Genomic DNA, 15,547 nt, shown 5'->3' with positions numbered 1-15,547 from the left:
ACGATCAGTCTTTTCCATCTCTAATTGAGTTGATTTCCTTTAACACTGCTTTGCAATGAAAATATTAAAACATGAGGTATAATTTTGCTGCTTCAAATAATTGGTTTTGCTTTCTGAGCATGCTATTTGTAATTTCAAAGAATATTTCTTTCTGAACTTCTTTGCTCTGAGGAGTTTAGAGTGATCTTGAAATTATAGGTGTCTATTAAGTATTTTTCAACTGTCAATTCAACTGTAGCCACTGTGCTATTAATTCATTATGAAGTGACACAGGAAGAAAACTCGTTATGTGATACTATGAAAACACATATTTGTCAAAAAATAAATAAATAAACCAGTCTGTATTGAAAACCCATCTGCTGTGGTGGGAGTGAAATGGTTTATTAGACACATTTGGGCATGACACCACCTTTTCAAACAGGAAAATGTATAGAAAAGATTTCAGTTCTACTCCTTAGACATCCTGTATTATGCACCTAAATGTGTTATTTTTGTCCCTTACAGGTGATATTATACCCAACTTCTAATAGCTCCAAGTCAGCTGAGTTGCACCGAATGATCGTTCCGAAAAATAGCCAGGACTCTGACTTAAAAATCAAATTGGCAGCGCGAATGGACAAACCACCACATATGAAACATAGTGGGTGAGTGTACTTGAAGATGTTTTGCTCCTGAATTATTGGATTTCATTGTATCACTTTTGTCATTTTACTGAGAGCCAATATATCAGACATTCACATGGAGTTTTTCCCGCCAAATTACATTAATAGGTTAACTTAATTTTTTTAAATCTGTAGACATCTTTATAGCTGAATACATGGGTATTTAGTTAATATAACTGATTGCATGCTAACACACTATTGGTACTTGATTGTGTTGGTATTGCACATCACTTATATTGATAAAGAACAGTGATGTATGGCGATAACGTGTAAGATATATTTCAAAATACAGTAATAGTTGAAACAAGCCTGGAATTCAGATCCCCAGAAATAGTTAAACCTACATAGACAACATTAAAGTTTAATGGTGGTCCAGATATAACCCAGGAGGCTGTACAAGTTTTGACGGGAGGGGCGTGAGTGTTCATTCCAATATGTGAGTGAGAAACTAGATCAGTACCGGAGGAAACTGATGTTGGTGGATAACCAGAAGTGCAGGGACTGGCCCCTGGGGATTGCTGTGGGTCGGAGTCAACTTCCATCTCCGAGATTCTTTTTCCCTTGTAGCTGATGAGGAAACAGGTCTGAACTCTTGAATCCAATTCAATGGGTTTTTTTAAAACCCAGGTCTTTCTCAGATTAATACCTTAGGACTTGCTACAGCCAAATTCTACCATAGGGGTGTTAGCCACTAGGAAAGAATGTGAACACTTTTCTTACTAAGGAGAGAAGCAGTTGCTAAAGTGTCTCATCCCAAGTTTAGCAGCAAATCTAACAGTCTGTGCGCATTCCTGTACAGAGGGCCGTCTCTGCTGGCTTTGGAGCTGAGTCACTAGCACTGTGGCAGAGTTAACCGGTAAGTCCACAAGATAAGGATTCTTTAGATGACTGTTAGGGAAAACAAAGTTAGGCTCTGAGCAGAGGCAGCCCAGATGTATCTACTACAGCTGGGATGTGACTCTGAGGACCATATTGCTTCCTTGGTTTGGGTGGGCAGTGTGTATGCAGTGTCAGAACTAGTCTCACTCGGGGGAAGAAGACCTCAGCGGGTGGGCTCTTAGAAAGGGAACAATAATGTAGGTATCCCACAGTATGGAATCTTTAATGTAGTAATGCAGCGTCTAACTGTGACTCATGATGCAGATGGAATTCCCGGGATTTAATACTTAGAGTTCTTTCTTCCGCCCTCCATCTACCTCCTCACTGTTGATTTATGCAGCAGACATGGATTGAGCACTTCCTCTGTGCCAACCAGAGCAAGCCTCAGTGAGATACCATCCCAGGCCTGAAGGAACTGGCTAGCCGGGGATTCAGGCTTGTATACAAATAATGATAATACAGAGTGATAAGCGCTACAAGAGAGGAATGGGAACGGGTGGAAATAACACCTGATTCTAGCTGGAGTCAAAGAAAGTCTCACAAGACAACTGACTTTTGAGATGAAGCTTGAGGGATGAATCCAGCAGGTGGGCAGTGGGGAGGAAGGGCAGTCCAGCCACCAGCCACATGGCACGGCGTATACATAGGCAGGAGATCTGGAAGGGCTGTTAGCCAACCATGACGATTTTGGTATAGCTGGAGAGTGCTTTAAGACTAGAGAGAGGGCTACTGCTCTAAAGTGCTTAGAGACTAGTAGAAACTAGAGGGAGATAAAAAGGAACACGTTATGTTCCAAACATTGTAGTTATTTCCCTACTCTTTTGAACTCAGTCTCTTGATGAATAGCACAGCAGGAAATGGGAACCTATGCACTGTAACGCCAAGATGGCCCCTGATTTGCACGTGGGCAGCGCTGTGATGAATACCCTTAGAGCCTTCAGATTGACCCAAGAACCGGGATTGAATATGGAGTTGGGCACATAGCAAGTTCTGAAGCCTTCAGCTCCCGTGGAAAGAAAGCTCTGCTCTAATCCTTGGCATTTTCTTGCTCTAAAATGCTCCAGGGCAAGTGGTACAATCCAGCTGCTTTCTAAGACTTGATTTTTTTTTTTTTTGCTTTTTTTAATCACTCCTTTGCAACGAAGGAGAACTGGTTTGTATCACACCTCAGAGACCTTTGACTAAATTAGGACCCCCAGAATGGTTCTGGAGTTGACTTCTGCCCAAGACTATGGGTGAAAGAGATGACTAAAGAGAATATATCATAGTCTCTGAATTTAATCTGTAAAGCTCAAGAACTATCGTGACCTGCCTTTACAAAAATACTAGCAGGCATTGCCAGACATTTGGGTAACTACAGTTTATGGTATGTAAAAGGAAGAAATTCTAGAGTTGAAAATATCTGTGATGTTGTTCTGCTGGTTGGTGTGTTATGGAGCATAATTAAGAATATCATATTTCCTAATAGTTATTCAGAAAAAGCTATGTAAGACCATTACTGAGTGTAATAATAATGATCAACCAGAATTTCAACATTGCTATAATAGGAATTTATCACTTTGGGCAGGGACCACAAGCACCTGTCTAGGTTTCTCAGTGCCTGTGTGGTAACAGTTTTAAATATTTTGAATATCACCCCTGTGTTTAGATGTATATGGGAAAACGTGACTTGACACACACATGACTATCCTAACCTTATACATCATTTTCTGTGGTGCTTCATAGGTGGATTTTACTGAACTTAATTACGTTTAAGAAGAGAAGGTCAACTAACCTTTTTCTTCCAAGCGCTCTGTCATATGCCAAAGCAGTGATATAATGGAATTAGTAGATTAATAGCATTTTGCTTTCAGGCTGGATTATATTTTGTTAATAATTCATCCTATAATGAATGATTAACAGATGAGTAGTGAATAATTGAAAAAGAGACAGTTAAAAAATTAATTTACCTTTAAAATATGGCAAACTCCTTTTATGGATAGAGTTGCCAAATGGATTAAACAGTAAATTGGAGGGTTATGGATTTTTGTCCTCAGCGCTCTTTTCAGAGCTAGAAATCCTTCGGGACTTTAGTCGTAGAAAACCTATTCTCTGTTTCAATAATGTGGGCAACAAGTATATCTCTCTTATGTGAACTATTTTAACATGTATTCTCCTTTATTCATTTATTATGTGTATATGGCCCCTATATTATCTCTAAGTAAATATTTTTATTAACGTTATCTGTATTTTTGTGTGTTCCTGATTACACCGTAGGTTTCTTAGACCTGTTTGAACCCCAGTACCTCCCGCCATGTGTAAACAAGGATAGACGTTAATATAAATAAAGACGAAATTGGTAATAGTGTGCTCCTTAGGGTTTTAAGGGAAAAGTAACGACAGTAACATGCATTCCTAAGTTGAAGAACCTTAAAGGTTTAGAGCGATTTATAGGGGATAGGGTATAATTTAATGTAAAAAAATACCTAAAATAAATGAAGTAAATGGTGTTTGAACCTCAACTGTTGCATTTTAAAATGACCTTTTTTTGAACCAGAAGGAAAAATATAACCAATCTAAAGCTCATGCTTCTGGTAATTAATCAGTCCATGACTATACATTATAGATTTTTAATAGGACTGACTACATGCAAATGAAAATAGATATTTAATTTGGATAACATAAGCATAATGATGACTCATTCATTCAAAGCCAAACTAAACATTACTGTGTGACATCTAGCTAGTAAAAATTTGGGTTCATTTGTTCTTTGGGGGTAAGTCATATAAACTAATTACATAAACTCTTATATAAATCTGTTAAATGAATTTCCAGCTAGGTTTTGAGTGGTTAAATAATTCACATTCAGCTTTAGAATTTATTTTCCTTCTTTTCTGGGTGACTGGAAGACAGAAGTGTTCGTGAACAAATGGACTATCCTTTAGCATAGCCTAGTGGCTGAGAGGCAGTATTAACTTACATCTCAGAGCTATCGTCGTTTTTATTACATCATGTTTTCCTAATTCAAATGTTATTTTCTCAGCCAAAAGAAAGGCAAAGTAAAATGGGGCTAATAAAGCAAATGACTATTATGACAAATCTACAACTGAAAAGGAGAAAGAAGAAAATTCAATTGTCACAAATATGTAGAAGCGTTATGACCGGGATCTACCTAGTCTGCATGAAGCTGATTACTTTTATAGTTAAAAGAAAGAAAGAAAAAGAAAACCTCATGAGTATATAACTATAGAAGAACTATTTCACAGTTAAAATCAGTAAGATAAAATTTTAGCCAATCACTACCATATAAATCTCATAATTCTCTGTGTGTAAAGTCATGCTTGGCAGTTTGAACATTTATTGAATGAATAGATGTTTTGAAATACTTTGAGAGTATCATATATAAAACTCCTTAATTTACATCATAAAGGTAGAAAAGGCCCTGGGCCCGTTGCTTGCTGCAGGGGCAAGACAGCATGTGAGCTTCCAGCAGGAAGAACAGGATAAGCTCCAAGCTGGCTGCATTATTAGTTTCGTGCGCTTCCCTGTAGAGAGGACCGGCCAGGCATTCAGGGTCTGCTGTGTGATGCCTACGGAACCTTTTAGTCATTCTCTTCATGTTCAAGTGTGGCATTTGCTCCTAAAGTGAAATGACTGCACTCTAATAAAGTTGCATTATTTTGCTTATGACTTAGGGTTTTTTTCTTCAAGTAGTTTAGGGGACAGTCTGAAGACCAAAAGGAGGAAAATCTTATTTTTGTCAAAGTGGCACTTACTTAGAGGGTCTGGACCTGCCAAAAAAAAAAAAAAAAAAAACAAGTCTGTTTTTTTTCCCAAGGAAAATTGATTCCTCATTTTAAATCGACCTTTTAGCATGACTTTTCTGCATGTCCTTATCTAAAATAACCATGTTTTGACATCTCTGCATTCCCAATTTATTACCTCATTCTGGCTTACCCCAGTTTCATAGAAATCCCACTCCTTGTAGCCTTGCCAAAACTTCTGACAACGTGTTTGCTAGTTTCTTAATAAATGATTTATTCTTTTTCTGAATACAGTTTTCAGGAGAGAAGTCTGTCTGTGGTACATTATAAACATTGATTTAGTTATTGTAGAATGATAAAAATTTTCCAAATACCTTAATACTCATGTCATTTTATATATACTAATATAAATCATTAAGAGTTATGGTTTTCATTTTAATTAACTAGTGATTAATAAATTATATTATAATGTTAGAAACATTTTCAAACATAGCTTTAGTAATTATTAAACTAAATGTTTTAACTTGTTATACTCCTTTGCAAAACTTCTCTGATTTCTCCTGTGACAGATTAGTTTGTCTGTAACTTTAAGCTCAAACTGTGGCTTTCTGTTCAACACAGGATTTTTCTCTAGGAGGCTAACATCTTAACATATGTTATTTTCTTCTACTTTTTATGCATCAAATAACTATTCTCTTGCTTTTAGACACCCTTCAGTATCACATTTGGGCGTCTTAAACAAAGGTACTTTAGGTCAAATAATTAAGGGTAGCAGATGAGTTCCTTTTTTCTTTATTTTCTTTCAGAAACCACAGACCATATTCTCTGGTTATCTTAATTAATTTGGAGCACTTTTCAAAAAAAGTATCGTGAAAACTATTTAGGAATACTATAAAATTTTATGAACAGTTAATGCACATAATTATAATGGAATGGTTTCCTCTTCTTAATCGATGCCTTGCCGTAAAATTTTTGTACTATACACTTGACACAGTGGTACTTTTTATTCATTTGTGCATATCCAGAAGTTTGGAAATAGTAACACTGACTGTGTTAATAAAGCAAAAATCTTGGGCTGGTTAAAGGCCTGAGCATTGTGGAAGGTCAAGAAAAATTTGGACGTTATTTGAAGATATTTATTTTTAGTTCCTGTCTCTGATACTTGTAGCTGAATTCTGGCATAGATGGAGGGCAGTACTATAATAGTTTGAAGAGTAAGCACTAGTTTAAGAGCCAAGACGCTTGTATTTTGGCCCCAGTTCTGTCACTGACTTTGGCTAAGTCACTGCATCTGTTTTGGCCTCAGTTTCATCAATTACTGCAGGAGACAGTGGGCTAGAAAATTTGAATGGCTCCCTAGACCCCTGGAAAATTATAACTCAGTGAATCATTTCCTCCCTGACCTCGCCGGGTGCATATTTCACTCATTCCATAGTATGTCATCAGAGAGAGGGTGTAAGAGTTCAGGAAGAATAGAAGTGGTAAAAGCAAGGGCAACATGGAGGGATATGGCGGATTTGGGGGTTTATTCGAATCCTCTCAAGGCAAGGAAAGGAAGTATCATAACTGACTAGAAACATCAGGTTTCTGTTGTATAAGATTAACTTGAAAAATACACAATATAGAATTGTTTATACTCTGATGGTGTTAAACAAACGCATATGAAAATTCAGAAAGGATATACACTAGACATACTAAATAGAATACAACTATGGGTGAAATTGTTTCTGTTTTCCAAATTTTCTGTGATGTCATTATACTTCTTTTATGATGAAAGAATGCAGTTTATTGAACTAAAAAAAAAAGGAAATAGGTTTTGTTTTCACTAAAAACAGTTAAATTTGTTTTATCAGAAATCTGATTGTTAGGGAGACGTTTGAGAGGATGCCTTCAGGAGAGCCTGGGAGGTGTCCTGCCCTTCCAGTATTTAAGGGGGCAGTGTCGTTTAGGAGTGTAAACTCTGGAGCCAGACTGCCTGCCTTCAAATTCTGGCTCCATCCCTTAGTAGCTAGGAGATCTTGGGCAAGTTATAAAACTTTCATAACTTTGCCTCAGTTTCCTCATCTGCAAAATTAAAATGTTGGTAGAACCTACCTCATAGAATTGTCTGGAGGAGCAATGTTTTAATGTGTATAATGTGCTTACAGGGGTGGCTGGCTAGCTCACAGTAATAATATATTTAGCTATTAATAAAACCCTAAGGCAGGTACATCCTTGAGTTGAGATCCTAGTAAAAGAAGGAAAAATATTAAATATTTAAAATATGAAGCAGACCAAAACACTTTAAGAAATAAGACATGATTTCCATTTCACCCCCCGCTTCTGACCCCCTGCTCTACTCCTCTCAAGCACTCAGGAGGGCTGCAGCTGGGCAGCAGGGGGCCTGGACTGGGAGATCTGGGCTCCAGCCAGCTCTGCTTTCAGGTAGCACTGAGTCCACAGTCGCGTGCCTCCTTGGTTTCTTCGTCTTTAAACAACATATTGAACTCATTAAATGATCTTTAAGTTTCTTCCTGCTCTGAAATCTTTTAATTCTTTAAGTCTAAAATTAGGATTCCCTTAAAGAAAGAAAGATGAAAGTGTTTCTATTCCTGGGCAGGGTGGAAACAGTTAAGTGATTTTCAATCCACATTATTCTCGTTGAGGACATTTCCATAGACAGGAAGCAACGTGCAGAGTGACACAAAACACAGACTTTGAAGTTAGACCTGGGTTCAAATTCTAGTCCTGTCATTTTTTATGCAAACTTGGTCAGGTCTTAACTTCTCATAGCCTCACTTTTCTCCACCATGAAGTTGGATTGTCCTGAGCATGAAATGAGATATACTGATAAAGCATGTAACACAGTGCCTGTTCCATAGTAAATTCTCAGTTAACTAGTAACAATCATTAAAATAAACATTTAAAAAAATTATAATTCCTTAAACTATAATACAACCTTCTTCTAGTTTTAATCACATCATTTGACTTTATTTGGAAGAAAATGCTCAAAGGCAGATGGGAAAATAGCAGTGCACAAATCCTCACTGATTCCTTGAGAGTATAAAAGTTATATCCCCCATTAGGGCCTTCTGCTTAATTGTTAGGCTTTAATTTACATTTTTATTTGACAGCTGTTATGGCTGTAGGTGGTGGTGGTGGTTTGTTTCTCTTTGTGTGTGTGTGTTTGGCTGCTCACTTTATTTTGTCTACTCTATGTCCAAAGGAAGAAAAAGGAAAATACAGTTGATTCTTGAACAACACGGATTTCAACTGTACATGGCCACTTATACTGGGATGTTTTTCAGTAGTAAATACTGCAGTACTACACCATCAGCGGTTGGTTGAATCCAAGGATGCAGAGGAGCCGTGTATACGGAGAGCCAAAGTTATAGGAGGATTTTGGACGGAGTGGAGGTTCAGCACCCCAATCTCCACGTTGTTCAAGGGTCAACTGTATTGCCTAAGAGCTTACAACTGTGTCTGAGCAACTGACTTGAATGATTTATCTAAGAAATAAGCTCGGGCTTCCCTGGTGGCGCAGTGGTTGAGAATCTGCCTGCCAGTGCAGGGGACACGGGTTCAAGCCCTGGTCTGGGAAGATCCCACATGCCGCGGAGCAGCTGGGCCTGTGAGCCACAATTGCTGAGCCTGCGCGTCTGGAGCCTGTGCTCTGTAACAAGAGAGGCCGTGATATTGAGAGGCCCGCGCACCGCGATGAAGAGTGGCCCCTGCTTGCCACAACTAGAGAAAGCCCTCGCACAGAAACAAAGACCCAACACGGCCATAAATAAATAAATAAATATTTAAAAAAAAAATAAAAATAAAAAAAAAAGAAATAAGCTCAAGTTCTAAGAAAGAACACCTGGAGATCATTTCTCCAATAGCAAGTGAGAAGAATCTGATAGAATTTCTCTCTTTATTTTAGTCCAGTGCAGTCTAACTTCTTTTAAAAATGGCATGTGCTCTCAAAGTGTATTATTTTAAATAACTGGTGTGGTGCCTTTTGTATGTTTAGTGCAATTGCTAGTTTTAATTTTCTTAAATCATTAGACAAGTATTACTTGACCTACATAGGTCTAAACAGTCTATCAGATCTTGCTATTTGTGGTATTAAAATTTGTTCTCTTTTCAATAAGTTGTTGATCTCAATTTGTATATACCAAATAAGTTAGTTTTAATTCAATCTCAGGTATTTTTTTTTGTTTTTTTAAATTATTGTTGTATATGTGCTTTGTTTAAGGAGGCATTGGTAAGCCTGAATAGCTTATGCAATACTTATTGAGTAAAAGACTTTTATTTTGAAGTTAGCATAGTACCCAAGACATTCAGGTAATTGAGAAGTCAATTATATATGCTGATATTTTATGAAAATAATCACTGGGAGTGATTGGTGTCTTTGAGATTAGAGTTCTAAAGCTGCATCGTGGGCATTCTTAGCTGGCTCCTGGTAGAGGGCTGTAGCAGTTGCTGATGTTATTACAGAATACTCTTACTCCCCATCCACCCCCGCCTCACTTCTGCCAATTTTCAGATCAGATACCATCTCTGCAGTGAGGCTCATCTTGACCACCCTGTATAGAACAGCACTCTTCTTTCCTTGCTGCCAGCTCTCTTAACCTGCTTCATTCCTTAAACCCTTATTACCTGATATTATAGGTAGTGACTATTGCTTATAGACTGTCTCACCATCTAGAATGTTATCTCCATTTGGGTGATTTGCTGTTAACTAGCTCCCCAACCAAATCTAATTTCTGTAAGATAAGTACCTTGCCTTATTCACTGCTATTTTTAAACCCAGTTTTTAGAAAATTGCCTACCACTTATCAGAAGCTAAATAAATATTTGTTGAATGAATGAATGTTTTCTTTTCCAAAGAAAGAGGAGAATGCAGAACTTAATTTCACAGATCTTTTATATTCAAAGTTTTGGATTGGTTGTTTGGATATATTGGTTATAAACTTCAAATTATAATGCTGTCTGATTGGTACCACTGTAATATAAGTTTATTGGAGTGTGCTTCAAAACATTATTGTCCCAGAAGAAGTGCAGGAAACTTCATTAGTCCACAGATTTCTATATGAAATCTAAAGGTTGTATTATGAAAAAAAAATGTATTCTTGTCTAAAAACTTTGTTATTCTCTATAGCGATGCTTTTTTTTAAAATGGCTTTTTGTCTAAACTATGATGGAGGAAGTAAATTTCTAATATCTATTATCTGCAAACATTTATATTTAGACTGTTCCTGTGATATGTGGTTGGAATGTAGGAGGAGGCTTTAGCAGCATTTTGTGTGGGTAGCATTATACCTCAGGGTTCGTATATAAGAATGACATATCACGTAACCCATACTTATTAAGGGCAAAAAAGAACTAGGCTTGAGCTTTGTTCATACTATCTTTGTGGAATCAATAAGTTATTCACTTTCTTTCTCCTACAGCGCCTCCTGATTTGAAGTAGTCCCATTTATTAGAGAAGTTGTTCTGTCAATTCTGTTTGGTGAACACTTTTACTCCATTTACATAAGCTCAGAAATACTTCATGAAAATATTCTTCCCGACAACTGCCAAAGAAGAATGAAGAGAAACCAAAAAGGAGCCAGCACTTTGGTCATCAGTCAGATAGGAAGGGTCTTGGATACATTACATGGGAGAGGAGTCGAGGGGGACAAGCAAAAGAATGGGCTGATTACTACCAAGATTTGTAAAGATTTCAAAGGGTCCAAACATGGCCCAAATCAGCAAGAAATGTAGGCACCTGAAGATTACATAAATTAGAAAGAATGAAACATGGCATCAGTGAAGGGCAACAGCACTAAAAGAATTTGACCAATGTATGTTGCAGCAAAGCTGGCCTCATTTGGAAGCCCCAAACAAAAGGAGGAGTAAAATAGCTTAGGGGCATACGAGAGAGGTCCAAAGGGACGAAAATGAGTGTTGGTGGGAAGTAGTGATGGATAAGGTAGTGTCTGGAAATACAGAGTTGATTAAAAAGAATCTCTTCAGAAGTAGTCCCAACGTGTCTAGTAGTGTACTTAATTCTGTAATTCTTTCTGTAAATAACACATGATCATGAGGAATATTTCCTAATCTTCTCTTTATGATCAGAGCTGGAGTTTAGCACGATTGGGTACTGGTGACAGGAGCTAACATCACAGCCACAGTTCCCCATCGAGACTGTGTTTGAAATGCCTGAAAATCGTTGTAAGCCCATGATCATGGGGAAGATAGCAAATGAACTTGTTTTAGTCAGATAGACGTGTGTTCTGATTATAAAAAGAATCATCACCACAATTTAAATGTTCATTAGTACCAGTGTTGGTGACATGAATGGAGAGCAAAGGGTTTGCAAGTATTAACATTTCTAATCATTCATCCTGGAGTCGTTTATATCCTTAAGGGATAGTACGCTAGTATTAAATCAGAGGAAAAGCACATCTTATTTTCATAATTTAAAAAAAGGAATGTTTGTTGCCTTTATAAAACTATGAGTATCTTTTCGTGTCTTTATTTCTTATATCAGAACTTACGAAAAATTTTTTTAGAATTTCTTTTGACAGTAGATTAGAAGGGCATAGCAATAGAACAAAAGTCAGAGAAAATTTGAATATCAGCTCTTTCCAGCTTTGTGAAATTGGGAGCCTTATCCTTTCTGCCGGTTAGATTGATCTTTACATTTGTCTTTAACCACTTCCTCTTCACCCATTGTAGTTAATACCTCTCTCTCTATAGTCTTTCCCACAGATAAATCCATTCGTTCTGCCAACCCCAATTCAATCTCTATTCTAACAGCAACAACAACAACAAAAAACCCAAAAAACTGTTCAGTGACTTTTGTACTGATTTTCGTGTTTCACCTGTTTTCCAATGCAGTCAGGAATTTAGGAATACTATTTAATATCTCTACTAAAAAAACTTCTAGTGCCTCCCCATTGCTGTAGGATTAGATTTACATTTTTTAGCCTAGCATTCAAATTCTTCAAAAACCTGTCCCCATCTAGTCTTTACAACTTTTTCTCCTTTCCATACCCAACACAAACCCCCAGCTTCAACCAAATCAATCAGTTTGTATACACTGAACATGCTTTTCCTAACACAACACTATTATTTCCACTTTTTAATTAACAAACCCTGCCAATCTGATACTAGGTTACACATTTTCTCACACTAGTACAGATGTACCAAGAAAGGTGGTTTGTTAATCTAACTTCCTCTTGAGCAGAAGCTCAGCTAACCCTCATCACATCATCTCCATGCCCCTGGTTTTGAGGGAACTGCTGGAAATCACTCACATGTCCATTTGGATAAAATGAATAAATTTATAGAAAGGTTTAACCATCAGATTGACTAAGTATATCTGAGAGAGTGATAGTGTTAGGTGTGTTTGTAGTGAAAGATGTGAATAATTGATGAAATGTTTTAAGGCATAATGAAAGCTACTAAAGGACAACGTAATACCATAGCAGTGCAGCTTTGTTGCAGTGGCTGGAGTGTACAACCGGGCTGTAGCCCCATCACTGTGCACTGCTGGTGTAAATTTCTTAACTGCCTTGTACCTCAGTTCTTCACTTGTAAAGTGGAATAGTAATCACCTGTTTCACAGGGTTGCTGTGAGGGTTAAATGAGTTAGTATCACTAAAGTGCCTGGCACATAAATGTTCAGTACATTTTAGCTGTTCTCCGTAAACAATAATTAATTCAAACTATGATTTACAAATAAGTGCCATGTTTGTTCCTAATGAAAGATTCTTTAAATTTTATAGGGCTTTACAATTTTCAGAAGTTTCACACATGTGAATGCCGTGTTTTAATTTTATGATATAGTATGATATAAAAATAATTCCTGTGACTGAGATTTTCCTATTACAGTAATAATATATATTTAATATAAAAAACTGGAATTATAAGAGAATCAACATAGAAGTCACCTCATAATAACAACTTTTAAAAAAAATCTTAGGTATAAGCACAACATTGTAAATCAACCATACTTCAATAAAATTTTTTAAAAAAATAAAGGAGGGGCTTCCCTGGTGGTGCAGTGGTTAAGAATCCGCCTGCCAATGCAGGGGACACGGGTTCGAGCCCTGGTCCGGGAAGTTCCCACATACCACGGAGCAACTAAGCCCATGCGCCACAACTACTGAGCCTGTGCTCTAGAGCCCGCGAGCCACAACTGCTGAAGCCCACGTGCCACAGCTACTGAAGCCTTTGTGTCTAGAGCCCGTGCTCCGCAACAAGAGAAGCCACTGCAATGAGAAGCCCGTGCAACAAAACGAAGAGTAGCCCCCGCTCGCCACAACTAGAGAAAGCCCCCACACAGCAACAAAGACCCAACACAGCCAAAAATAAATAAATTAAAAAAAAAAAAAAAGGAACTGGAGAGAGAAAAGAATCTTAAGTATTTAAAAGTTAAAAATAAAAGTGCTTCTCTTTATTTTCTGACCCCACCAGCCGTATCAGCAATTTTGTGCGTGCATCTTTGTTATGTTAATATATTCAATTTACAGTAATTTATTTTAATATTTATTTATTTGGCTGCATTGGGTCTTCGCTGCGGCACGCGGGATCTTCGTTATGGCACTCTTTGCAGCGTGCGGGCTCTTTGCTGTGGTACGCGGGCTTCTCTCTAGTTGTGGCGTACGGGTTTTCTCTTCTCTTGTGGTGGCGCGGTCTCTGTAGTTTGCGGCACACGGGCTTAGTTGCCCCGCAGCATGTGGGATCTTAGTTCCCCGACCAGGGATGGAACCCGCGTCCCCTGCATTGGAAGGCGGATTCTTTACCACTGGAACACCAGGGAAGTCCCTACAGTAATTTTTGATGTCTCATATTCCACCACTGATATTTTCTGCCACCATCAACCACTCTATGTATTTAATGTTCTGACTGTTAGAGTCATATCATGAATAAATGTGTTAAAAATTATTTCTTAATGAAAATTATCCCTACTACTTGCATTCCTACAAAATCAGTTGGTTTTAATAGGTTATGTAAAATGAAAAGTTGAACTTTGTGAGACAGAGCACAAGTTGCATTAATGATTGAAGGGTAATGAGTGAAATGAAAAATTACTAGGCAAGGAGGAGAAAGTGTTTATCCTGCTACCGAATATTCAGTGAATGGATTATAGCTGCGATCTTGCCTTTAATGTTTCTTGTGGTAATTGTCAGGAAGAGGTATGAAGAATCGTGGGACCTTAATAATATGCCTTGCCATTTTAATTGCCGAGAGAAGCAAGAGAATCTAAATTGCCAGGAGACGCATTACTAATTAAAGTGTCATTCTACATTCATTTTGAAATAATTAGTTTGAATATCTGTAAGAGCTGAGATATAAATTTAGTTCCAAATTCAAGAGGATACCCACAGCAGACTTTGTTAAAGTGATCTGTGGTTGGGAAAGGTTAACAGTCATAAAATTTTAAATGTTACTTTAATTTGGTACAAGTTAATTTTTTATTGGATTGATTTTGGAACTTGAACAGATAGAGTTTATAATACTTTAAAACTTAGTATGTTTTTAAAATCGTTATAACACTGAGTTCCTAAATTGTTTTCAGCTTTCTTGAGTATTGATGTTTTTTTCATTTTTTTGTTCCAGCATTTTTCACCATTTGGGAAAAATCTTCTTTAATAGATAATGATGTCAATATTATATGAATTACATGTTCTGTTAACACTCCATGGCAACTTATAAATGTAGTCATATTCAATGGACTCTTAAAATTCTAGATTACATCTATTCACCTAAAAGGACATGTACTTGAGAAGAGTTTAAACAATTATCTGTTTCTCTAGAATTTGAGGCACAGAAATTCACATACTCATATTCCTCATTTCATGGCACACTGTCACCAGCTCTTCCTCTGTTTTACTTTTTAGCCCTTTCATCCCTGGTCCCATCTCTTACTCTGCTCCTACCTGCATAGGTGTCCATCCTGTATTGGACAGTGTATCTTTGAATGTTAGGTAACCTTATAGAATATGTTTTGTATGCGTATGTCTTTTAAGTTTATATATTTTGTGCTAAAGATATTCAACTTCTTATGTTTTCATTAAACATTAAGCATTTAAGACCTATGTACATAATTATGCTTATATTATTCTAGGTCATTGCTTCTTGATACTATGTGCATTCCATAGTATTTATCACATTTTACCTATGCAGTCCTCTTATGATGACCACCCACCCGAACTGTCTCCAGTCCATCACCATACACAGTGCCCCCTTGATTGTCCTTGTTTATGTCCACTTGTAGGCCTACGTCAGAATTTCTCTACCATA

At 37.2% G+C, this 15,547-nt stretch overlaps 1 protein-coding gene across 22 annotated transcripts in view; it reads left to right on the top strand.

Moving 5' to 3' along the window:
- The window catches only part of CADPS2 (calcium dependent secretion activator 2), a 544,167-nt gene that overhangs the window by 301,411 nt on the left and 227,209 nt on the right, over positions 1-15,547 (top strand). For all 22 annotated transcript variants that reach the window (XM_082472263.1, XM_082472261.1, XM_082472259.1 and 19 more), the window contains one exon: positions 505-644. In XM_082472263.1, coding sequence (XP_082328389.1) covers positions 505-644 — 140 coding nt within the window. The remainder of the gene's footprint in view (positions 1-504; positions 645-15,547) is intronic.

The sequence above is a fragment of the Balaenoptera physalus genome, assembly GCF_965194825.1.
Source record: "Balaenoptera physalus genome assembly, chromosome: 8".
NCBI classification, from domain to species: Eukaryota; Metazoa; Chordata; class Mammalia; order Artiodactyla; family Balaenopteridae; genus Balaenoptera; species Balaenoptera physalus.
The sequence above is the reverse complement of the archived record's forward strand: the minus strand, read 5'-3'. Positions and strand labels throughout refer to the sequence as shown.